Source organism: Agelaius phoeniceus, chromosome 38 (assembly GCF_051311805.1).
Source record: "Agelaius phoeniceus isolate bAgePho1 chromosome 38, bAgePho1.hap1, whole genome shotgun sequence".
In the NCBI taxonomy this organism is placed as follows: domain Eukaryota; kingdom Metazoa; phylum Chordata; class Aves; order Passeriformes; family Icteridae; genus Agelaius; species Agelaius phoeniceus.
In genome coordinates this window covers 824254-839607 of record NC_135304.1, presented here as the reverse complement: position 1 = coordinate 839607, position 15354 = coordinate 824254, and the positions used below count along the sequence as shown (strand labels likewise).

Below are 15354 nucleotides of genomic sequence, written 5' to 3'. Positions count from 1 at the left end.
CGGAGCGGGCCCCACCGCGTCATCGCCGCTTTAAGGCGGCATCGCCCCTTTAAGCGCACCCCCCGTTTCCACGGCAACCGCGCTTTGCGTCGGCGCGCGCCGCTGTCGCGCTGTCCCCCCGCGCCCCTTCCGCGCTTTGCGGCCGCGGCCCGGCCTTCTCTGCGCGCTCTCCAAGATGGCGGTGTCCGGGGTGAGTGCGGCCGCCGCCGCCATCCGCCGCCATCCTCGTTCCCCCGCCGTCCCGCAGCCTCCCCTCCGCCACCGGCAGAGCCGCGGGACGGCGGGGATGAGGCCCGGCCGCTCCGGAGCCGCGGGGATGCTGCGGGGGGCGCGGATGGCGGCGGGAAGGGAGCGGGGGGGGCGCGGCCCTGAGGGGAGCCGGGCCCGGGGGGGGCTTGGGGTGTCCCCTCATGAGGTGCGGGTGGGGGGGGGGGTGTCACCCTTGGGGACACTTCGGGGACACCCTTGGGGACACTTCGGGGACACCCTTGGGGACACTTTGGGGACCCCCTGCCCCAATTTCTTCCCAAATCCTGCCCGGGTACCCCAAAATCCGGGGGGTTCCGGGCCCTCATCCCCCTGTGCCCCCTCACATCGGGACCCTCAGTGTCACCCCAGTGTCCCAAATTTTGGGGACACTTTAGGGACTCTCTGGGCATCCTGTACCCCGAAATCTGGGGGAATTTCACACCCCAGCCGCAGCTTCGAGTCCCCAGTTCGGGACCCCCTGGGCCGCTCCCGTGTCCCAGATTTTGGGGACACTTTGGGGACACTTTAGGGACACTTTTGGGGACCCTCAGGAGATTCCGTACCCCATAATCTGTCGCAGTTTGAGACCGCGATCACTGCGGGTCCAACTTTAGCTCCCCAATTCAGGACCCCTTGTGCCCTCCCGGTGTCCCAAACCTTGGGGACACTTCGGTGACATTTTAGGGACATTTTGGGGACACTCTGGTCAGACTTTGGAGATGCTTTAAGGACATTTTGGGAACACTCAGAGGACACTTTGGGGAACCTCTGAACATCCCGTACCCCAAAACCCGGGGGGGTTTCACACCCCGATCACCCTGGCCCCAATTTTCGGTCCTCACTCAGGGACGCCCTGGGCCACCGCGGTGTCCCAGATTTTGGGGCCATTTTGGGGCCACCGCGGTGACATTTGGGGTCCCTTTGGCAGACCCTGTACACGTACCCCGAGAACTGGAGAGCCTTCAAGGCCCTGATCGCTGCCCAGTACTCGGGCGCCCGGCTCCGCGTGCTCTCCACGCCGCCGCACTTCAGCTTCGGCCACACCAACCGCAGCCCCCAGTTCCTCAAGAAATTCCCCCTGGGAAAGGTAAAAAACCCCAAAATCACCCCGAAATTGGGGGTTGGAGGGTCGGGGTTTGGGGGGTTTGGGGTTTGGGGTTTAGGGGGTTTGGGGTTCCACAGAATTTGGGATGTTGGAGGTTCAGACCCTGTACCTCCAGTATCCCAAATTTTCCCTGGGAAAGGTAAAAGACCCCAAAAATTACCCCGAAATTGGGGCTTGGGGGTCGGGGTTTGGGGGGTTTGGGGTTTGGGGTTTAGGGGTTTGGGGTATTGGAGGTTAGGACCCTGCAGTTCCTCAAGAAATTCCCCCTGGGAAAGGTAAAAAACCCCAAAAATCACCCCGAAATTGGGGTTTGGAGGGTCTGGAGTTTGGGGGGTTTGGGGCTCCACAGAATTTGGGATGTTGGAGGTTCAGTCCCTGCAGTTCCTCAAGAAGTTCCCCCTGAGAAAGGTAAAAAACCCCAAAATAACCCAAAAATTGGGGTTTGGGGTTTGGAGGGCCTGGGGTTTAGGGGGTTTGGGGTTTGGATTTGGGGTTTAACGTTTGAGGGATTTGGGGTTTGGGGTCCCACAGAATTTGGGATATTGGAGGTTCAGACCCTGCAGTTCCTCAAGAAATTCCCCCTGGGAAAGGTAAAAAACCCCAAAAATGACCCAAAAGTTGGGGTTTGGGGTTTGGGACCCCACAGTTCCTCCAGAAGGTTCAGATGGGGAAGGAAATCGTGACCAAAACCACCCAAAAAATCAAAATAAAAACCCCAAAAATCAGAATTTGGGAAGTTTGGCTTTCACAGAATTTGGGCTTTGGGGAATTTGGGGTTTGGGGAGGGAACTTGAGGTTTTTGGGGTTGGGGTGTTTGGGTTTGTCAGGGGATTTGGGATTTTTGGGGTGGGAATTTAAAATTTGGGGTTTTTTTAGGTGAGAATTTGAGGTTTTTGGGAGGGAATTTGGAGTTTTCGGGGGATTTGGGATTTCCAAGGTGGGGATTTGAGAATTTTGAGGGAATTTAAAGTTTTAGAGGTGAGAATTTAAAGTTTTGGGGATGTTTTAGGTGAGAATTTGAGGTTTTTTGGGGAGTTTTGAGGTGGAGATTTGGGAATTTTTTAGGTGAAAATTTGAGGTTTTTGGGGAAGTTTCAGCCGGGAATTTGGGATTTTTGAGGTGAGAATTCAAAGCTTTTGGGTAATTTGCGATTTTTGACGGGGGAATTTGAAGTTTTGGGCTTTTTTGGGGTTTCATTTTTTGGGGTTTTTTGGGTTTTTACCCCAAATCTCCCCTGCAGGTCCCGGCCTTCGAAGGGGACGACGGATTCTGCGTCTTTGAGAGCAACGCCATTGCCTACTATGGTGGGTCATTAATTATTACCCTAATTGGGCCCTAATTAGTGCTGCCCATCGGGTCATTAATTACCCTAATTGGGGCCTAATTAGCGCTGCCCATTGCCTACTATGGTGGGTCATTAATTAGCCTAATTGGGGCCTAATTAGTGCCGCCCATCGCCTACTATGGTGGGTCATTAATTATTACCTTAATTGGGGCCTAATTAGTGCTGCCCATCGCCTACTATGGTGGGTCATTAATTATTACCCTAATTGGGCACTAATTAGTGCTGCCCATCGCCTACTATGGTGGGTCATTAATTATTACCCTAATTGGGCACTAATTAGTGCTGCCCATCGCCTACTATGGTGGGTCATTAATTAGCCTAATTGGGGCCTAATTAGTGCTGCCCATCGGGTCATTAATTAGCCTAATTGGGGCCTAATTAGCGCTGCCCATTGCCTACTATGGTGGGTCATTAATTATTACCTTAATTGGGGCCTAATTAGTGCTGCCCATCGGGTCATTAATTACCCTGATTGGGTCCTAATTAGTGCTGCCCATTGCCTACTATGGTGGGTCATTAATTATTACCTTAATTGGGCACTAATTAGCGCTGCCCATCGCCTATTATGGTGGGTCATTAATTATTACCCTAATTGGGCACTAATTAGTGCCGCCCATCGGGTCATTAATTACCCTAATTGGGGCCTAATTAGTGCTGCCCATTGCCTACTATGGTGGGTCATTAATTATTACCCTAATTGGGGCCTAATTAGTGCTGCCCATCGGGTCATTAATTACCCTAATTGGGCCCTAATTAGTGCTGCCTATTGCCTACTATGGTGGGTCATTAATTATTACCCTAATTGGGGCCTAATTAGTGCTGCCCATCGGGTCATTAATTACCCTAATTGGGGCCTAATTAGCGCCGCCCATCGGGTCATTAATTACCCTGATTGGGCCCTAATTAGTGCTGCCCATCGCCTACTATGGTGGGTCATTAATTACCCTGATTGGGCCCTAATTAGTGCTGCCCATCGGGTCATTAATTACCCTGATTGGGCCCTAATTAGTGCTGCCCATCGCCTACTATGGTGGGTCATTAATTACCCTGATTGGGCACTAATTAGTGCCGCCCATCAGGTCATTAATTACCCTAATTGGGCCCTAATTAGCGCTGCCCTGATTGGCGCCATTGATTAACCCTTCCCTGCCCGCGCTGCAGCTCAGCACCAATCAGGGACAGCTCATTAATGATCATCCCCCCTTTGCTCATTAATGACTCCTCCTGTCCTTAATGAGTCCCTCCCCTAATTAACGCCCCCCTGGCTCATTAATTACCCTGCCTGTTAATTAATTAATTAATTAATTAACCCTTTTTATTTCTCAGTGAATTCACACCTTTGATCGCGCCTCGACCCTTAACGAGTTCCTTTACCCTTAATGTGTGTCTCGCCTCATTAACGAGCCCCTGGCTAATTAACGAGCCCCTGGCTAATTAGCGACCCTCGTGGCTCATTAACGCCTATGCTGGGTAATTAACGACCCTGCTGATTGATTAATTAACCCTTTCCCACCCAGAGGAGCTGCTGGGCAGCACCAGCTTCATTCACTCTGTTCCAGGTTAACGATTTCCCTTGGCTCATTAACGATTCCTCCTGGCCCCTAACGAGTCCCTGCCCTAATTAATGACCCCCCCGCTAATTAATTAACCCTTTCCCCGCAGTGAGCACGGAGGAGCTGCGGGGCAGCACCCCCGAGGCCGCGGCCGCCGTGCTGCAGTGGGTGAACTTCGCCGACAGCGACGTGGTGCCCCCGGCCAGCACCTGGGTGTTCCCCACGCTGGGCATCCTGCACTACAACAAACAGGTCTGGGGGGATTTGGGGATTTTTGGGGGATTTCTGGGAATTTTTTGGGAATTTTTGGGATTTTTTTGGGGATTTTTCTGGGATTTTTTGGGGAATTTTTGCAATTTTTCTTGATTTTTTAAATTATTTTTTGAGTGGATTTTGAGTGTTCCCACACTGGGCATCCTGCACTACAACAAACAGGTCTGGGGACATCCGGGGATTTGGGGAATTTTCTGGGAATTTTTTGGGAATTTTTCGGGGATTTTTTGGGATTTTTTGGGAATTTTCGCAGTTTTTCTCAATTTTTTGAGTTATTTTTTGAGGGGATTTTTTGGGTGTTCCCCACGCTGGGCATCCTGCACTACAACAAACAGGTCTGGGGAGATTTTGGGGCTTTTTGGGAATTTTTTGGGATTTTTTGGGAATTTTGGGGGGATTTTTTGGGAAATTTTTGAGGAATTTTTCGGGAATTTTTTGGGAATTTTTGGGATTTTTTCGAGGATTTTTTGGGGAATTTTTGCAATTTTTCTTGATTTTTTAAGTTATTTTTTGAGGGGATTTTTTGAGTGTTCCCCACGCTGGGCATCCTGCACTACAACAAACAGGTCTGGGGGGATTTTGGGGTTTTTTGGGGGGCCCTGGGGGGGGGATACGAGGGGATTTGGGAGGGTCAGGGGTGGGTTTGGGGTTCCCCTCCCCAGTTTTGGGGTCCATTCCCCAATTTCGGATTCCCCATCCTGATTCTCGGTCCCCCATCCCAATTTTGGTGCCCATTCCCAAATGTGGGGTTCCCCATCCCAATTTTGGGGTCCATTCCCTGGTTTTGGGGGTTCCTCTCCCCATTTTTGGGGTCCCCCATCCCAATTTTAGGTTCCCCTCTCCAGTTTTGGTGCCCATTCCCAAATTTGGGGTTCCCCATCCCAATTTCGGTGTCCCCCATCCCATTTTTGGGCTCCATTCCCATTTTCGGGGTTCCTCTCCCCATTTCCGGGTCCCCCATCCCAATTTCGGGGTCCCCTCTCTGTTTTTGGGGTCCCCCATCCCATTTTGGGGTTCCCCATCCCATTTTCGGGGTCCCTGTCCCCAATTTTGGGGTCCCTCTCCCCAATTTCGGTTCCCCCATCCCCATTTTGGGCTCCCCCATCCCAATTTCGGGTTCCGCATCCCATTTTCGGGGTCCCCCATCCCAATTTCGGGGTCCCCTCTCTGGTTTTGGGCTCCCCCATCCCCATTTCGGGTTCCCCATCCCCAATTTCAGGCTCCCCCTCCCCATTTTGGGCTCCCCCATCCCAATTTCGGGGTCCATTCCCTGTTTTTGGGCTCCCCCATCCCAATTTCGGGGTCCCCCTCCCCATTTTGGGCTCCCCCATCCCAATTTCGGGGTTCCTCTCCCCATTTTTGGGTTCCCCCATCCCAATTTTGGGTCCCCCATCCCCATTTCGGTCTCCCCCATCCCAATTTCGGGGTTCCTTTCCCCAATTTCGGGGTTCCTCTCCCCATTTTTGGGCTCCCCCATCCCAATTTCGGGGTCCCCCATCCCAATTTCGGGGTCCCCCATCCCAATTTCGGGGTCCCCCTCCCCATTTCCGGGGTTCCCCATCCCAATTTCGGGGTCCATTCCCTGTTTTTGGGCTCCCCCATCCCAATTTCGGGGTTCCTCTCCCCATTTTTGGGCTCCCCCATCCCCAATTTTGGGGTCCCCCTCCCCATTTCCGGGGTTCCCCATCCCCAATTTCGGGGTTCCCCCCCAGGCCACGGAGCTGGCCAAGGAGGAGGTGCGCAAGGTGCTGGGGGTCCTGGACGGGCACCTGAGAACCAGAACCTTCCTGGTGGGGGAGAGGGTGAGCCTGGCCGACATCAGCCTGGTCTGCGCCCTGCTCTGGCTCTACAAACAGGTACCAAGGGGATTTGGGGGAAATCTGGGGGATTTTGGGTAAATCATGGGGATTTGGGGGGATTTGGGGGGATTTCAGGGGATTTGGGGTCAGTTTAGGGGGGTTCCCAGAGGGTGAGCCTGGCCGACATCAGCCTGGTCTGCGCCCTGTTCTGGCTCTACAAACAGGTACCACAGGGATTTGGGGTCACTTTGGGGGGATTTGGGGGCATTTTGGGGGATTTGGGGTCAGTTTGGGGGATTTGGGGTCACTTTGGGGGGATTTCGGGGCATTTTGGGGGATTTGGGGTCAGTTTGGGGGTTTTGGGGGATTTTGGGTCATTTTGGGGGATTTGGGGTCAGTTTGGGTCAGTTTGGGGGAATTTGGGGTCAGTTTGGGGTCAGTTTTGGGGCATTCTAGGAGTGCCAGGGAGGTTTTTTGGAACCCCAGAGGGGTTTAGGGGTGTCCTGCAGGTGATTTTGGGGATCCCAGGTGTATCCAGGTGTACTCAGGGTGTATTTAGGGTGTATCCCAGGTGTCTCCCAGGTGTCCTTAGGGTGTTTTTGGGGTGTACTCAGGCTGTTTTTGGGGTGTATTTAGGATGTATTTGGGGTGTATCTCAGGTGTATCCCAGGTGTATTTAGGGTGTTTTTGGGGTGTCTCTCAGGTGTTTTTGGGGTGTCTCTCAGGTGTCTCCCAGGTGCACTCAGGGCGTTTTTGGGGTGTCTCTCAGGTGTTTTTGGGGTGTATTTAGGGTGTATTTGGGGTGTCTCCCAGGTGTCTCCCAGGTGTTCTCAGGGTGTATTTGGGGTGTATCTCAGGCTGTTTTTGGGGTGTATTTAGGGTGTTTTTGGGGTGTCTCCCAGGTGTCTCCCAGGTGCACTCAGGGCGTTTTTGGGGTGCATTCAGGGTGTATTTAGGGTGTTTTGGGGGTGTATCCCAGGTGCACTCAGGGTGTTTTTGGGGTGTCTCCCAGGTGCACTCAGGGTGTTTTTGGGGTGTATTCAGGGTGTCTCTCAGGCTGTTTTTGGGGTGTATTCAGGCTGTTTTTGGGGTGTCTCTCAGGTGTTTTTGGGGTGTCTCCCAGGTGTCTCCCAGGTGCACTCAGGGCGTTTTTCTCTCCCCAGGTGCTGGACCCTGCGTTCCGGGGCCCCTTTGGCAACGTCACGCGCTGGTTCCTCACCTGCCTGAACCAGCCCCAGTTCAAGGCCGTGCTGGGGGAGGTGCAGCTGTGCCAGAGGATGGCCCAGTTCGATGGTGGGGGCACACCTGGGGCACACCTGGGCACATCTGGGGGTTTAACACACCTGGGGGGGGGGCAGCTGTGCCAGAGGATGGCCCAGTTCGATGGTGGGGACACACCTGGGCACACCTGGGCACACCTGGGCACACCTGGGGGGTGTAACACACCTGGGCACACCTGGGGGGCTGGGATACACCTGGGGGAGGTGCAGCTGTGCCAGAGGATGGCCCAGTTCGATGGTGGGGGCACACCTGGGCACATCTGGGGCACATCTGGGCACACCTGGGGCACACCTGGGGGGCTGGGATACACCTGGGGGGGGGCAGCTGTGCCAGAGGATGGCCCAGTTCGATGGTGGGGACACACCTGGGCACACCTGGGCACACCTGGGGCACCTGGGCACATCTGGGGCACACCTGGGCACACCTGGGGGGGTTTAACACACCTGGGCACACACCTGGGGGGCACTTGGCGACTCGTGGGGACCCTTTGTTTTTTGAGCTAAAAAAGGAGCAGAAAATGCAAATTTTAGGAGAGTTTAAAAGGCGTTTTCTAAGGTAAAAAATGTGAACTTTTAGGCATTTTTTACCTAAAAAACCCCAAAATAATCTGATTTTATCATGTAAAAAATGCGAATTTTTGTGCATTTTTTTACCTAAAAAAACCCCCAAATAATCTGATTTTATTCTGTAAAAAATGCGAATATTTGAGCATTTTTTTACCTAAAAAAACCCCAAAATAATCTGATTTTATCATGTAAAAAATGCGAATTTTTGAGCACTTTTTTGCCTAAAAAACCCCCAAAATAATCTGATTTTATCATGTAAAAAATGCGAATTTTTGAGCACTTTTTTACCTAAAAAATCCCCAAAATAACGCGATTTTTTTGTGTGCAAAAGCCAAGAAGTTTGCGGAGAGCCAGGCCCGGAAGGAGAAGGGGGAGAAGGAGCCCCCCAGGAAGGGGGAGAAGGGGGAGAAGGGGGAGAAGGAGCCCCCCAGGAAGGAGAAGCCCCCCAGGAAGGAGGAGAAGCGGCCGCAGCCCGAGGAGGAGCTGGACGAGTGCGAGCAGGTCCTGGCAGCCGAGCCCAAGGCCAAGGACCCCTTTGCACACCTGCCCAAAAGGTGGGGACACACCTGGGACACACCTGGGGACACCTGGGGACACCTGGGACACACCTGGGGGGGTTAGGGATACCTGAGATACACCTGGGACACACCTGGACGAGTGCGAGCAGGTCCTGGCAGCCGAGCCCAAGGCCAAGGACCCCTTTGCACACCTGCCCAAAAGGTGGGGACACACCTGAGATACACCTGGGGACACCTGGGGACACCTGGGACACACCTGAGGGGGTTAGGGATACCTGAGATACACCTGGACGAGTGCGAGCAGGTCCTGGCAGCTGAGCCCAAAGCCAAGGACCCCTTTGCACACCTGCCCAAGAGGTGGGGACACACCTGGGGACACACCTGGGGGGGTTAGGGACACACCTGAGGGGGTTAGGGACACACCTGGGACACCTGAGATACACCTGGGACACACCTGGACGAGTGCGAGCAGGTCCTGGCAGCGGAACCCAAAGCCAAGGACCCCTTTGCACACCTGCCCAAGAGGTGGGGACACACCTGGGGACACCTGGGGACACACCTGGGGGGATTAGGGACACACCTGGGACACACCTGGGGGGGTTAGGGACACACCTGGGGACACCTGGGGGGACTGGGGACACACCTGGGACACACCTGGGACACACCTGGGGACACCTGGGACACACCTGGACGAGTGCGAGCAGGTCCTGGCAGCTGAGCCCAAAGCCAAGGACCCCTTTGCACACCTGCCCAAGAGGTGGGGACACACCTGGGACACACCTGGGGACACACCTGGGGGGGTTAGGGACACACCTGGACACACCTGGACGAGTGCGAGCAGGTCCTGGCAGCTGAGCCTAAAGCCAAGGACCCCTTTGCACACCTGCCCAAAAGGTGGGGACACCTGAGATACACCTGGGGGGATTGGGGACACACCTGGGGACACACCTGGGGACACCTGGACACACCTGGACGAGTGCGAGCAGGTCCTGGCAGCAGAACCCAAAGCCAAGGACCCCTTTGCACACCTGCCCAAGAGGTGGGGACACACCTGGGACACACCTGGGGACAGCTGGGACACACCTGGGGATACCTGGGGACACCTGGGGGGGTTAGGGACACACCTGGGGACACCTGGGACACACCTGGGGGTCACCCTGCAGGGTCAGGGGTCACTCTGGGTCCCTCTGTCTGTCCGCAGTCCGTTTGTCCTGGACGAGTTCAAGCGCAAATACTCCAACGAGGACACGCTGAGCGTGGGGACACGGGGACACCACGGGGGTCAGGGTCACTGTGAGGGGTCAGGGGTCACTGTGAGGGGTCAGGGGTCACCCTGCAGGGTCAGGGGTCACCCTGGGTCCCTCTGTCTGTCCGCAGTCCGTTTGTCCTGGACGAGTTCAAGCGCAAATACTCCAACGAGGACACGCTGAGCGTGGCCCTGCCGCACTTCTGGGAGCACTTTGACCCCGAGGGTTGGTCCCTGTGGTACTGCCAGTACCGGTACCCCGAGGAGCTGAGCCAGACCTTCATGAGCTGCAACCTCATCACAGGTGGGCCTTCCTCATCATCATCATCATCCTCATCTTCATCTTCATCCTCATCTTCATCCTCATCTTCATCCTTCACCCTCATCCCCATCCCCATCCCCATCCATCCCTGTCCCACCCCGAGGAGCTGAGCCAGACCTTCATGAGCTGCAACCTCATCACAGGTGGGCCTTCATCACCCTCATTGTCATCATCATCTTCATCTTCATCCTCATCTTCATCTTCATCCCCATCCCCATCCCCGTCCATCCCTGCCCTTCCCATCCCTGCCCTGTCCCACCCCGAGGAGCTGAGCCAGACCTTCATGAGCTGCAACCTCATCACAGGTGGGCCTTCCTCACCCTCATCATCATCATCTTCATCTTCATCCTCATCTTCATCCCCATCCTCATCCATCCCTGTCCATCCCTGCCCTCCCCATCCCTGTCCTGTCCCACCCCGAGGAGCTGAGCCAGACCTTCATGAGCTGCAACCTCATCACAGGTGGGCCTTCCTCATCCTCATTGTCATCATCACCATCCTCATCTTCATCCCCATCCTTCATCCTCATCCCCATCCCCGTCCATCCCTGCCCTTCCCATCCCTGCCCTGTCCCACCCTGAGACCTTCATGAGCTGCAGCCTCATCACAGGTGGGCCTTCCTCATCATCATCATCATCATCTTCATCTTCATCATCATCCTCATCCTCATCCCCATCCATCCCTGTCTGTATCCACGTCCTTGTCCCTTCCCACCCCAAGGAGCTGAGCCAGACCTTCCTCACCCTCCTCACCCTCCTCTTCCTCCCTGCCCTTTTTCCCCTCCCTTTCCTTTTCTCTCTCCCATTTTTCCCCTCTTTTCCTCTGTTTTCTCTCAATTTTCCATTCCCCTTTCCCTTTTTTCTCTCTTTTCCTTTTTTTTTCCTATTTTTACCCCTTTTCCCACGTTTTTCCCATTTTCCCCCATTTTTCTCGTTCTTTTCCCATATTTACCTTTTTTCCCCATTTTCCCCGAATTTTTTTCCCCATTTTTTCCTGTTTTTCCTCTGATTTTTCCCGTTTTTCCCATTTTCCCGTTTTTCCCCATTTTCCCCATTTTTCCCGAATTTTTTCCCATTTTCCCCCATTTTTTCCCATTTTTCCTTGGCCTGTTCCCGTTTTTCCCATTCTTGCCAGTTTTTTCCCGTTTTTCCTCTGATTTGTCCCGAATTTTTCCTCATTTTTCCCGAATTTTTCCCAAATTTTTTTCCCGAATTTTTCCCCATTTTTTGCTGTTTTCCCTCTGACTGTTCCCGTTTTTCCCCATTTTTTCCCCGTTTTCCCTTGGATTTTTCCCATTTTCCCCATTATTTCCCCGTTTTCCCTCGGATTTTTCCCGTTTTCCCTCGGATTTTTCCCATTTTCCCCATTTTTTCCCCGTTTTCCCTCGGATTTTTCCCGTTTTCCCCATTTTTTCCCCGTTTTCCCTCGTATTTTTCCCGTTTTCCCCATTATTTCCCCCATTTTTTCCCCCGTGCCAGGGATGTTCCAGCGCCTGGACAAGCTGCGCAAGAACGCCTTCGCCTCCGTGGTGCTCTTTGGCAAGGACCACGACAGCAGCATCTCGGGGGTCTGGGTGATGAGGGGGCAGGAGCTGGCCTTCACGGTGAGAAAATACCAAAAAACCCAAAATTCAACCCAAAAAATTACATGGGGAGGTGTTTACAGGGAGAAAATCCCAAAAATCCCTAAATTCAACCCAAAAAAATCTCCAAAAATCAGTGGGGTGGGGTTTACAGGGAGAAAATCCAAAAATCCCCACTGAAATAGCCCAAAATAGCCCCAAAATCCAAGGTCTGGGTGATGAGGGGGCAGGAGCTGCCTTCACGGTGAGAAAATCCCAAAAATCCCTAAATTCAACCCAAAAAAATCCACAGGGATGGCGTTTATGGGGAGAAACCCCAAAAATCCCCACTGAAATAGCCCAAAATAGCCCCAAAATAGCCCAAAATCCAGGGTCTGGGTGAGGAGGGGGCAGGAGCTGCCTTCACGGTGAGAAAATACCAAAAAACCCTAAATTCACCCCAAAAAAATCCCTCAAAAATCAGTGGGGTGGAGTTTAGAGTGAGAAAACCCCAAAAATCCCCACTGAAATGGCCCAAAATAGCCCAAAATATCCCAAAATCCAGGGTCTGGGTGAGGAGGGGGCAGGAGCTGCCTTCACAGTGAGGAAATACCCAAAAAACCCAAAAATCCCTAAATTCAACCCAAAAAAAATCTCAAAATATTCACGAGACGGGGTTTATGGGGAGAAAAATCCAAAAATCCCCACTGAAATGGCCCAAAATAACCCCAAAATAGCCCCAAAACCCAGGGTCTGGGTGATGAGGGGGCAGGAGCTGGCCTTCACGGTGAGAAAATACCCAAAAATCCCTAAATTCAACCCAAAAAAATCTCCAAAAATCCATGGGATGGGGTTTACAGGGAGAAAAACCAAAAAATCCCCACTGAAATAGCCCCAAAATAGCCCCAAAATCCAAGGTCTGGGTGATGAGGGGGCAGGAGCTGCCTTCACGGTGAGGAAATACCAAAAAACCCAAAATTCAACCCAAAAAAATCTCAAAAAATTCACGGGACGGGGTTTATGGGGAGAAAAATCCAAAAATCCCCACTGAAATAGCCCAAAATAGCCCCAAAACCCAGGGTCTGGGTGATGAGGGGGCAGGAGCTGCCTTCGCAGTGAGAAAAACCCAAAAAACCCAAAATTCCCAAAATTCAACCCAAAAAAATCTCAAAAAATCCATGGGGAGGCGTTTACGGGGAGAAAAACCCAAAAATCCCCACTGAAATAGCCCAAAATAGCCCAAAATAGCCCCAAACCCAGGGTCTGGGTGATGAGGGGGCAGGAGCTGCCTTCACGGTGAGAAAACCCAAAAAACCCAAAAATCCCTAAATTCGACCCAAAAAAATCCCAGCAAATCCATGCAGTTTTTTGCAGAAAATTCTCTGTTTTTTCTAACAAACTCCCAATTTCTCTGTTTTCCTCCCCAATTCCCAGCTGTGCCCGGACTGGCAGGTGGATCACGAGTCCTACACCCCAAAAACCACCCCAAAAATCGCTGAAAATATCGAATTTCGGTGCCGTTTTCTCTAGGAATATCCGATTTTTTTGCAGTTTTCACTGATAATTTCCATTTTTTTTGTAACAAACTCCCAATTTCTCTGTTTTCCTCCCCAATTCCCAGCTGTGCCCGGACTGGCAGGTGGATCACGAGTCCTACACCTGAAAACCCCCACAAAAATCACTGCAAATATCTGATTTTAGTGCCGTTTTCTCTAGGAATATCCAATTTTTTTCCAGTTTTCACTGATAATTTCATTTTTTTGTCACTAACTCCCAATTTCTCTGTTTTCACCCCAATTCCCAGCTGTGCCCGGACTGGCAGGTGGATTACGAGTCCTACACCCCAAAAACCACCCCAAAAATCGCTGAAAATATCGAATTTCGGTGCCGTTTTCTCTAGGAATATCCGATTTTTTTGCAGTTTTCACTGATAATTTCATTTTTTTTTGTCACTAACTCCCAATTTCTCTGTTTTTCACCCCAATTCCCAGCTGTGCCCAGACTGGCAGGTGGATCACGAGTCCTACACCTGAAAACCCCCACAAAAATCACTGAAAATATCCAATTTCGGTGCCGTTTTCTCTAGGAATATCCGATTTTTTTGCAGTTTTCACTGACAATTTCCATTTTTTTTTTAACAAACTCCCAATTTCTCTGTTTTCCTCCCCATTTTCCCAGCTGTGCCCGGACTGGCAGGTGGATCACGAGTCCTACACCCCAAATCCCCCAGGAATATCCAATTTCCGTGCCGTTTTCACTAGAAATCCCGGATTTTTTTGCGGTTTTCGCTGACAATTTCCATTTTTTTGTAACAAACTCCCAATTTCTCTGTTTTCCTCCCCATTTTCGCAGCTGTGCCCGGACTGGCAGGTGGATTACGAGTCCTACACCTGGCGCAAGCTGGACCCCGGCAGCGCCGAGTGCCGGGCGCTGGTGGCCGAGTATTTCCTGTGGGAGGGCGACTTCAGCCACGTGGGCAAACCCTTCAACCAGGGCAAGATCTTCAAGTGAAAAACGGGGCAAAACCTCGCGATTTCGGGCAAAAACCTCCCGGGGCGGAACCCGCAAAGGAAATCCCCGCATTTTGGGCCAAAATCCCGGCGATTTCAGGCAAAAATTCCATTTGTTCCCGTCGGAAATTAAAGGTTTCGGAGCCCTTCAGGCGGGGGGAAGATCTTTACATAAAATTTGGGTTGAAATCCTGGGATTTTGGGCTCGAATCCCAGGATTTTTGGGCTGAAATTCCGGGAGTTTTTTGGGCTGAAATTCCGGGATTTTGGGGCCCTCTGGGAGTTTTTGCTTTTCCATCCAATAAAGAGTTTGGGACAGGACGAGATTTTGGAGTGGTTTGGGGTTTTTTGGGGGAATTTGGGTTTTTTGGGGGGGATTTTTGGGGGATTTTGGGATTTCTGGGGGGTTTGAGGTTTTCTGGGTTTTTTTGGGGGGGTGTGGGTTTTATTTGGGGATTTTTTGGGGAGGATTTGGGGGGTTTTGGTGCTTTCTGGGGGAGGACTTGGGGGGATTTTTTGAGTGGATTTGGGGTTTTTTGGGGGGATTTTTTGGGGAGGATTTGGGGGATTTTGGGGTTTTCTGGGGGGAGGATTTGGGGGGATTTTTTTGAGTGGATTTGGGGTTTTTTTGGTGGGGAGGATTTCAGGTTTTTTGCGGAGATTTTTTGGGGAGGATTTGGGGGACTTTTGGGGTTTTTTGGGGGGAGGATTTGCGGGGATTTTTTTGGAGTGGATTTCGGGTTTTTTGTGGAGATTTTTTGGGGAGGATTTGGGGGATTTTGGGGCATTCCAGGGGGGTCCCGTGCCATCCAGAATTCCCAATTTTTCCTTCAAATCCCTCAAAAGCTTTGATCAGGACCAGAACCCGGAGCAGCCCCGGGAATTCTGGGGGGTCCCGGGGTGACCCCAGCCCCAAAAAACCCCAAAAAAACCCCAAAAAAACAACAACAACAAAAAACAACCAAAAAACCCAAATCCCGACGAGTTTGGGGCAGAAATTCCGGAATTTTCTGGGAATCCCCCCCA

The 15354-nt window shown here is 52.3% G+C and overlaps 1 protein-coding gene across 8 annotated transcripts; it reads left to right on the top strand.

Moving 5' to 3' along the window:
* Nucleotides 1–55: 55 nt before the first annotated feature.
* On the top strand, nucleotides 56–14649 carry EEF1G (eukaryotic translation elongation factor 1 gamma). Of its 8 annotated transcripts, none has more exons than XM_077172463.1 (11): nucleotides 56–190; nucleotides 1178–1336; nucleotides 2595–2658; nucleotides 4362–4504; nucleotides 6238–6381; nucleotides 7488–7617; nucleotides 8503–8672; nucleotides 9676–9728; nucleotides 10067–10239; nucleotides 11736–11860; nucleotides 14171–14649. In XM_077172463.1, exons 1-11 carry the CDS (start codon nucleotides 176–178, stop codon nucleotides 14327–14329), a joined length of 1335 nt encoding a protein of 444 aa, XP_077028578.1. In that variant the 5' UTR covers nucleotides 56–175; the 3' UTR covers nucleotides 14330–14649. The 8 variants fall into 8 exon arrangements, with proteins under 8 accessions (XP_077028578.1, XP_077028579.1, XP_077028581.1 ...); XM_077172464.1 differs by lacking the exon at nucleotides 9676–9728 and adding an exon at nucleotides 9531–9583; XM_077172466.1 differs by lacking the exon at nucleotides 9676–9728 and adding an exon at nucleotides 9394–9446.
* The last annotated feature ends 705 nt before the right edge of the window (nucleotides 14650–15354 follow it).

Excerpts from the sequence above, each read along its gene's own strand:
- EEF1G (XM_077172463.1), top strand. Across the intron at positions 4,505-6,237 it reads TCCTGCACTACAACAAACAG|GCCACGGAGCTGGCCAAGGA; the intron begins GTCTGGGGGGAT and ends GTTCCCCCCCAG. Across the intron at positions 9,729-10,066 it reads TTTGCACACCTGCCCAAGAG|TCCGTTTGTCCTGGACGAGT; the intron begins GTGGGGACACAC and ends GTCTGTCCGCAG.